This window comes from Pseudochaenichthys georgianus, chromosome 6 (genome assembly GCF_902827115.2).
Source record: "Pseudochaenichthys georgianus chromosome 6, fPseGeo1.2, whole genome shotgun sequence".
Lineage (NCBI taxonomy): Eukaryota > Metazoa > Chordata > Actinopteri > Perciformes > Channichthyidae > Pseudochaenichthys > Pseudochaenichthys georgianus.
Genome location: NC_047508.1, coordinates 35,648,490 through 35,658,137, shown reverse-complemented (window position 1 = coordinate 35,658,137; position 9,648 = coordinate 35,648,490). Strand labels below are relative to the sequence as shown.

Below are 9,648 nucleotides of genomic sequence, written 5' to 3'. Positions count from 1 at the left end.
TCTAACAATTAGCCAATAGAAAAGGAGATCAACCAATTTACAAATGTCCATTTTGTTCTTTTCTCCTGAATTCCCTTTTTAGAAAAAGAAGTTCACAGGTGGAGCAGCTCTATTGGATTCCCCTGAAGAGACACATCGCAAAGACCATGGCAAAGAGCTGAGGAAGGAAGACAATTATTATTATTAACAAGGAGAAGAGACATAAGGTTGTCTTTCAAAATTGTGACATGCATGTGAAACCAGCAGCAGTATAGTTCTCACACTCTGGATTACTATTTCCCTTGTTTTAAACAGCAATACAATGGACTCAAGTTTGTATACTAGGGAAACACAAAACAGTATATAATTTTTTTTCTAATTTCATTATTATCTTAAGATGAATGGCACTTCAGAAAAACGTTCGAATTCTCTAGATGATAGGAAAGGAGGTTTCAAACTTCCTTTATAACCTCCTTTAGCTTAGGAACCACTGGACCTCCCTTGACGAAAGGAGAGGAGAAAATGCTGCCCCACAATGCCTTGCGGCCGCAAGCATTGCCCGTCACACAACAGTCTGGCCATTCACGGAAACAACCGATTATGACCGAGAAATTATATCATGAAAGTTACGGTGCTTATTAAGCTTTTTAAAACGTAGGTGGCAACTTGTTTTGAGCGTTCATCAGTATTATAATCAAAAAGAGAAATATGAACGTTAGTTTTTACTGAAATTATCAAATAAAGTCAACATTTGAGCTGTGTGGGGTTTGTTCAACTTTTAAAAGATGTTTGAATGGTGATGTACACAGTGATAGATGTTAAGGACTAACGTTTATAATAAATACATTTGTAATGATTTTAAGATCTTTTCATAGTTCATACAATCTTTGGGATCATTTGTATTAATGTGGACCGGAGGGAGAGGGTGATGAGCAAGTTTCACTTTCCTTTTTTATTTCATTTCCCACTTATACATCCATGTTGTAGTCCGCTGTATAGAAAACTGTAGTTTCCATAGCTTCCCCACAGCAGCAGACGCACATTTATGCCGTCCACTGGCGCATCATAAACACGTCGGATAGTGAAAGTACAGTCGGATTCTCTAAAGTACCTCAGTCTCTTCCAGTGGCGGTTCTAGACCAATTTGACTGGGGGGGCCACTGGGGGGACAGTTATTTTCTGAGGGGGGCACAATAAATGCAGGACGAAAAAGAGAACTAGACAGTATGAAGTAATTGGGCATAAGAAAACAATGCAATACAGTTATTGGTATTTGTTTCAGTACACTTATTTATTTCAGATATATCTTATAGTTATTACTGTTAGCTTCAGCTTAAGTTATAGTACATTTTTTGCACTAACACCATATCATATTTATATAAAAATAAAGGCAATGAACAGTTACATCTCTACTTTACATAAGGGTGTCTGCATCCCAGGCTGTTGTGTCCTTCCCAAAATCTCACATTACAGCAACAAAATCCTGCGGTTTTTGGCAAACCGATCAACAAGTTTACGCAACAAGAGTACCAGAAAATATACATTTTTAAATCCACAGAAAAGGATTTAATGTAAAAGTCTACAAATCTTAAATGTTGACTTTAAATGAAATAAAATACATGAATATAGATAGAAAACATAGATTTCAGATGTATTATTTCCCATAAGCACAGACACGTAGGCTATTTAACAAATATGAAGACTGAATACAGAATGCGCACTAATCAGTTTCGTCTATTCCGTCACATTTCTAATAAACGTGATATCTGGAAAACACACAGATTTACATATAAAAATAAAGGCAATGAACAGTTACATCTCTACTTTACATAAGGGTGCATCCCAGGCTGTAGTTTCCTTCCCAAAATGTCACATTACAGCAACAAAATCCTGCGGTCTTTGTGATTTTTGGCAAACCGATCAACAAATAAGTCAAGATTCAAAGCCTTTGACCTCCTTGACTCAATACTAAGCAGACCCAGATTGCTCAGTCTCTCATCAGTTATGGTGGATCTGAGAAAAGTTTTGACCAGCTTTAATGTAGCTACGCTCACAGGAAGCAGAACTGACTGGGATTGCGACTGCTATTTTGCAGAGTCGGAAGAGCTCAAAAAACACTTCTTTATAAGGCTCAATGAACTGAACAAACTCCACTGTACTATCAGGTCTCTGCATCCCAGTCTTTATTTTCCTATCTAAAATTCTGCTGAACTGATGTAGCTCATGCCCCAAGTCCTCAATATTTGCATCATACAACTGAGCAAATGAAAACAGAGTTGTCTCCTAACACTTTATGGAGTGTTACAAGATGCACAATGAATTCTAGATCTAACTGTGCCAGCAGACCACGTGCCTCAATAGATCTCTCACCATTGCGTTCTTGGGCTATGTCTTGCAGTACTCGCTTGAGGGCCGGTAATCTATCCATAATGTTAATGTTTCCATTATGCTACAATGATGAGGAGTTGTCTTTTCTCTTACTGTGCCACAGAACAACACAAACACTTTTTTTTTATTGTTATTATTTTTAAAGTAAAGTAACTTGTTACTTTTATGAGAGCAGTAACTATAACTATTACTAGTTACTTTTTAAAAGTAACTTGCCCAACACTGGTAATAAATCATCATTTTTTCCACTTTTCATTTTTAGGGGGGCCACAGGGGGGTCAGAGGCCAGTGTTAGGGGGGCACTGGCCCCCCCTGCCCCCCCCTAGAACCGCCCCTGATCTCTTCTCCTAAATCCTTTTGAATTCTCCTATCCACTATCCCTTAACCCTGTGACGTTTCACTCAGAGCTCAAGGAATAGACGATAGGGTTAGACCTAGGCCCTGTCTCAGTTTGACTATTTTCTTTTCCTCGCTCCTCGCTCCTCGGTCCTCAGTCTCACCGGAAGTTGATTTGTCTGCGCCATCTTGAGTACCGTCCCATGGGTCTTATTTCTGCCGGAGGACCGAGGATCGAGGAGCGATAATCGAGGAACCACCAGTCCATCCTCCGATTAAATCCTCAGATACTCGCCCCGCCCCCTTACTGTGTATCGCTCACTGATTGGACGATGCAGTGCATGCACTGATCTCATGCTTCTTGACATGAGAGCAGTTTCCCGCGGAGTGAAGAAAATAAATGAAACTCACGAGAGTCACTCCTCAGTTTATACCGTGTTTTGTTTCAATTCATGTATCATTTAGTTACAAATATGTGATATATCTGAACAACAAAGTGTTCAAAAATCATTTTATTCATTTGTTGGAAACATTTTCATGATCGCTTTTTTCGTTTGACATTTTCATTTATTGTCATTTCCATTCAGTCAGTCATTACGTGCTATTACAATGTTAATGTGCTACATATCCACACAAACAAACAAAGTGTGCAATCCAATGAATGTTAATCTAACTGGGTTTTGATAGATAATATATCTCTTTTTCTTCTCTCAATTATTTTATTTCTTTTGTGCACTCTAATCAATATTAATCAAACTATTGTTCGTTTATACATTTTAAGAATGGCGTTTATCTTTTTTGAGAATGAGTTATTTTATTTTATTTATTGTTGTCTGCAACAGATGATACAAATGTTTGTGTCAGTAAATGTGTACTAACAGAGGCGGGGGGGGTGTGTGGAAATAACCGGGACAGAGCTGGCTGCTGTCAGACGGTCAGCTGTGCAGCGTCATCACAAACGGACGTCGCTTCACGCGACGCTCCGGAGGAAAGGACGTCCCATTGCTCTTAAAACTAATTTCCATGCTTCTCGTGGTTTCCTTGCGTCCCTCCATGCTTCCCTCGTGGGAGGGACTAGACGCAGGGAAACAACGCAAGTGAGGGAAGCAAGGATTTCATTTAACCGACCTGAGACGGGGCCCTAGACGTTAGGAACTGATTTTTGGATTATCCGAACGCAACCTTCGACTGCAGCCATGCTCTGAGGTGATATCAATGATGCTTCATGTTTATAGCTGATAAAACTTCTGCTACAGTAGAGACAGATGAACCATGACACTTATCGAAAGCCAAAACAATGCAGTTCCCTTCCGTTTAAAGGAAAAATAATTTGTAGTAAAACATTATTGTAGCGTTAGCAACTTCAATGTAGCATTACACTCTGAAGGTGGATTTCTGCCATTAAAGAAGTTGACATGTAGACTGCATTTATGATTTTCGCTGGTCATATTTAACTGATGATTTTACAGATAGGTGATTCAGAATAGACAAGTCGCCTTTGGACTGATCTGACAGCCCTTTGACATGATGACCTACTTTGGAGCAAGAGCAATCCTTCTCAACCTGAGGTACAGTTTCCATAAAGCAGGGTGCTTTACCAGAACCAGGCTCATCCATAGCTCCAGGACATATTTTGTAAAAAGAGGGCAGATACTGTCGCAGATACCCAAGGTGACGTTGCTATGTTGGGGTGCAGTCAATGCATCACCCTGTGCAGCCAGATGCCAGGAAGCCATTCTTCCACATCCAACCGCAGGCAAGAAATCCCTCGCTAAAGTCGAAGTGCACAAATTCATATTTTTTCTTCGCCTTAGCCTTCGTGCATTAGTCCTCCTCCTCAAATTTGGCCCCCTGCTCCTCCTCTCGCCCCTGACTCTGGTGTCCACTCGCTGGGCGTCTTGCTGGCTGGGGGCTCTTCTGTGGGTCACTGAAACATCTGGTCCTACTTTCATCAAGCTGGGGCAGTGGGCCAGCACCAGACGGGACATCTTCCCTCAGGAGTTTTGTGAGCGCTTCTCCACGCTTCATGTAAAGGTGCGCCCTCACTCCTGGAGCCACACCAAGCAGTGTCTCCGGAGGGCCTTTGGGGAGGGCTGGAGGAGAGTTTTAATGTTTGACAGCAAAGAGCCGGTGGGTTCAGGGTGTGTGGCTCAGGTGTACAGAGGCTGGGCCAGGACAGACCAGGTGGAGGATCCAGCCTTCCAGTTGTTGGTGGAGGAGATGGAGAAAGAAGACCTGCTGGAGGCATGGGAGATCCCTGGGCTGGGAGGAGTCGCAAGGGCCCTGCGACAGCTCTGGAGAGAGGGCAAGGAGGAGGAGGGCTATGAGGAGAAAGGTCGCTTTGAGGACAGCAGCACAGAGAAGGGCCATCTGATACCTGTGGCTATCAAGGTGAGTGTTAAAATCACAAAACAGCATCAATGGAGTCATGCCAGAATCATGCCTTCAGTAACCGTTTGTCGTGGGGTTGTACAGGTGATTCATCCGGGCGTCAGGAGGCAGGTGGAAATGGACATCCTGCTGATGAAAATAGGCAGTTGGCTCCTGCACTGCCTGCCTGGACTCAAGTGGCTCAGTCTATGTGAGATAGTAGAGGAGTTTGAGCAGCTCATGACAAAACAGGTGGGAATATTCAGATCCCTACATTTAAAATATACAGAATTTTCAAAAACCTTATTTCTTTAATTGCACATATGAGCCTATTTGTCTACTCTTTTGTGATACTTAAAGAAATACACCCTTTTTTCAGATTGATCTCCGCTTTGAGGCCAAGAACATAGAGCGTTTCCAGGAGAATTTCCGCAATGTGGATTATGTCAAATTCCCAACTACGTTACGACCATTTGTTACCAGGTCTATTTTAGTGGAGACTTTTGAGGTGAGTACAGACGGATTCAAAATGTATACAAAACACTGACAAACATGATTGAGTGGTAGTTTGAGCTCCAAATGTGCAATGTAACACATCAGAATATCAAAAGCAAACATCTACAACTAATGAAAGATAGTCTTTCTTTAAATAACTCAACAACAATTGACAAAATGTCAGATTTTCAGGAAACATAGAATAACTGTGGTTGAAATAATTATGTACATAATTGTTGTTCTGTTTATTTTCAACATGTTTTTCAGGAGAGCGAGCCCATATCCAACTACCTGAGACCTGACATTCCTAAGGAGGTGAAGCAGAGAATCGCCAGAATGGGAATAGAGACCATGCTGAAGATGGTGAGAAATGTCACCTGCAGGATATCTGTTGCATGTTCTTTTTACCATTACTCTTATTTCATGACTTGTGTGAATGTGATTAGGATCTTTTAGATTGTATGTTTGCTTATTGTCTCCATCTATATGTCTGTTTTCCAGGTTTTTGTTGACAACTTTGTCCACGGTGATCTCCACCCGGGGAACATTCTGGTCCACTGCTCCGGGCCTCTTCCTGGTTCCTCTGACGGGGCTGGGGTCTCAGGGGAAGCTCAGGGTAAGACCACCCTCACTGACCTGTGGGACACGGTGGTGGTCAGCATTAGACCGGAGCCCTGTCCTCTGCAGCTGGTGCTGCTGGACGCCGGCATCGTAGCCCACCTCAGCGAGCACGACCTGGCCAACCTTAAGGCTGTGTTCACTGCTGTGGTGCTGCATCAGGTAATGAGGTTCATGCTGAAAGTCTATGATATAAGGAAAGTCTATGATAAAAATGATTGCATATCATGTAGAACAGGGGGGTCCAAACACTAGAGCATGGTTCTCAACTGGTCGGGCCTCGGGACCCACTTTTTTCCTTGTCAATAAATCGCGACCCACCCCCATTTTGAACCAAAATCTGCATACAATTGTAATTAAAGTGAAGTACAGTGCATATATCCTTATATCCCTTCACAGAACTAAAGTATGCTTTTAAAGAAAGTGTAATCTGATGAAGGTCAATACGTTTCTAGAATCAAAGTTGAACTGTATAACAAAAAAAGGCGCACTTGACTTGTATTCATTCAATAAAAAGGCAGACATGGCGCCAATCCTGCAAATTCATCATACGTGAAAACGTGTCATGCTGTAAACCCAACCCCAGCAGGGGGGTCTGGGGGGATTCTCAGGAGATTTTTTGTAATACTAACATAAATACGCATTCTGGTACACTCTGAGAAGAAAATAAATACATCTATTACCAGACATATTTAATAATAGTTCATTTTTGATTTTTGTTCTGACAGCTGAACTTGCTGCTCCTCACAGAGAGAAGAGCAAAGAGGAGATATCTGTGTGAAATACATTAAATTGTGGGTAAGGGTAGATAGCTCCCATTGTTCTGTGGCCTGTCAATCATCAAACGGGGAGTCGTATTTCATTACGTGTTCATTTTTATCTGAATATGTACCCATGGATGTGTAACGAGTAGTTCTAGCGAAAAGTTATTCTCCGTCGGGACTTCCGGCAACAAAACCATGCCGTTATCTTGATTCTGATTGACCAGAAGACTCAAAAAAAGAGAAGATTATCACTACCAAATATCTGGAACAAACTCCCAGAAACCTGCAGGTCCGCTGCAACTCTTACTACTTTTAAATCCAGGCTGAAGACTTTTCTTTTTGTCGCTGCTTTTAATTGAACTATTCATATCTTAAACTGCACTGTAACTTTTATCCATGTATTTTTCCTTTTAATGTTTATTTTATTAGCTTTTCTTTTTTAATGCTTAAGGTCTTTCATTTTTTGTAAAGCACTTTGAATTGCCTTGCGTTGAAAAGTGCTATATAAATAAACTTGCCTTGCCTTGCCTTGCCTTGCCTTGCCTTGCCTTGCCTTGCCTTGCCTCGCCTCTCGTCACTGAAGTTTTCAAAACCGTTGATGTTCTCCGGCATTTCCAGTCCAACGCCTACTGCATGCGCAGCATTAGAAAATCGGGCTTTCAAAATAAAAGTTTGACTTTTTTTGGAAAAGAAAACAGTTATCATTTTCTTTTTTCACCTACTCGAAATGGGTCGCGGCCCACCAGTTGAGAACCACTGCACTAGAGGTCAGGTTTATTGCCTCATAAGTGAAGTTATAAGTTAGAAAAATCAATCAAATTTAAGTAAATTATGCTTGATCAGCCGACGTCACAGCTTTCCATAGGGTTTTGTTTATTTTGTTAGCAGCTCATTCCTTAAAACAGAAGCCTTGGATTGCTTATCATAAGAGGAAATAGGAAGGGTATATTCAAAGGTTGGTATGTTAATAAGTTGTTGGGCTTTTTTCTTATCAATTTAGTTTGCACAGCCCTGATGTAGAAGATGGGTTTCAAGCAGTGTACTTATATTAGCCCTTAATGACCTTTTTTTAAATGGCTAACAAGAAATGTATGTAATCTGTAGGTCACATAAAACCTCCAGCTTTGACTAACTGTTGCCATGGTTTTGGATTTCCTTTTCTCAGGGCGAGCGAGTGGCAGAGTTGCTCCTGAATCACGCTCGGGCCAATGATTGCCAAGATGTGCCGCAGTTTAAGAAGGAGATGGCCCAGCTGGTGGACAATGCTCTCAGCAAAAGCCTCTCCCTGGGAAAGGTACTTACCTGGAATTGCAAATATCTCAGTGTTATACTTATTCCTATGCACACATAGTTTATGGTGTTGGTTGGTTTTGTGTTGGGGAATAACAGTCACTAAAGATTTCTCATGATGCGTTTTGTTTGCTGTGTTTATAGTTCCAAGTGGGGGAATTGCTGTCCAGAGTCTTTGGTGTACTCATCAAGCACAAGGTAAAATATCAGGAGGTTACATATTTATGTTAAAAAAAACTACTACTGTAGCTTTAAATGTTGCCAACTGTCAATCAGGGGAGGAAACATAATTTGAATCCCTGATGGGACGTGGCAATGTAGTTTAAAACATAATTATACTGTCAATGAATATTTGGTTTTATTTTCTCTACTGAGAAATCTATGAATACAAGTCTTTAAAGAAATAATCCTATACTTCAAGGTCTTCAAAACTATCTTTGTACACGTGTCATTTGAGCTGGTTTAATACACGTACCAGCTTTGTTGCAGAAAGGTGTTTGATCAGCTATTAAACTCGATGTTGATTGTTTTTCTAGGTGAAGCTGGAGAGTAACTTTGCCTCCGTTGTGTTTGCCATCATGGTGCTGGAGGGTCTCGGCAGGACACTGGATCCAAACTTGGACATCCTGGATATTGTCAAACCTCTGCTGCTAAAAAACTATACCTCAAGGCTCTGACATACACACACAAGAGATTAAGCACACTGGGCATCTGTAACAACACAACGCACCTACACTCTATATATTTCATACATATAGTAGATCTATAGATGGAGTGCATGTGTGTGCTGTGTTCTCGATATAGTGGTGGTTGTATTCAAGCTAACAAGATGTGTTTTTGGCCACTGTGGGGCCAAAAACACAGTTTCTTCACTACATTTTAGCAGTGCCCTAAATACCTCATTTTTCATTTGTTGTATTCCCACTTTGATCTCTGCTTCTCATGCGTTTCATCATCTACCGTGTTTGTGCTATCATTTAATTTAGAGGAAAAGAATCTTCCAGGCGCCTCTAACTGAGCCTAATGAAGGAGAGTGTGTGCTTTACATAAAGCAATCTCGTGTTTATTGAGTGCTAATGGACTCGGACATAGATTGCATCAGAGGCCATTTGTAGGGATTTAAGATATAAGAGGAACATTACTGTGACTGTCCCTTGTTGCTCTCCAATGCATGTTTAACTTTTCAATGGCTAATATTGATCTCAAGATGTCTTATTGCTCTGTATTTTATTGCATCCGAGATAATGTTGTCTAATGGGCCATATTTGCTCTTGTGTGAATCACTATACTGTTCCATTGATGAAGTGAAGGTTAGACTAAGTGTGCACACAACTGAACCATCTCTTCTAACTTTCCATTAAAATAGTGGGAACACTTGAATAATGCATTTCAATAAAAATTGTTACCA

The 9,648-nt window shown here is 41.0% G+C and overlaps 1 protein-coding gene across 1 annotated transcript; it reads left to right on the top strand.

Moving 5' to 3' along the window:
• The first annotated feature begins 3,682 nt into the window (after positions 1-3,682).
• On the top strand, positions 3,683-9,577 carry adck2 (aarF domain containing kinase 2). Its single transcript, XM_034084536.2, has 8 exons — positions 3,683-5,094; positions 5,179-5,325; positions 5,453-5,581; positions 5,836-5,931; positions 6,070-6,348; positions 8,116-8,244; positions 8,385-8,438; positions 8,777-9,577. Exons 1-8 carry the CDS (start codon positions 4,228-4,230, stop codon positions 8,915-8,917), a joined length of 1,842 nt encoding a protein of 613 aa, XP_033940427.1. The 5' UTR covers positions 3,683-4,227; the 3' UTR covers positions 8,918-9,577.
• Positions 9,578-9,648: the final 71 nt, after the last annotated feature.

Bases quoted from the DNA above. Each gene is read 5' to 3' on its own strand.
- adck2 (XM_034084536.2), top strand. From the start codon at position 4,228: ATGATGACCTACTTTGGAGCAAGAGCAATCCTTCTCAACCTGAGGTAC. The intron at 6,349-8,115 runs GTAATGAGGTTC...TCCTTTTCTCAG, and splicing joins CTGCTGTGGTGCTGCATCAG to GGCGAGCGAGTGGCAGAGTT. The intron at 8,245-8,384 runs GTACTTACCTGG...CTGTGTTTATAG, and splicing joins AAAGCCTCTCCCTGGGAAAG to TTCCAAGTGGGGGAATTGCT.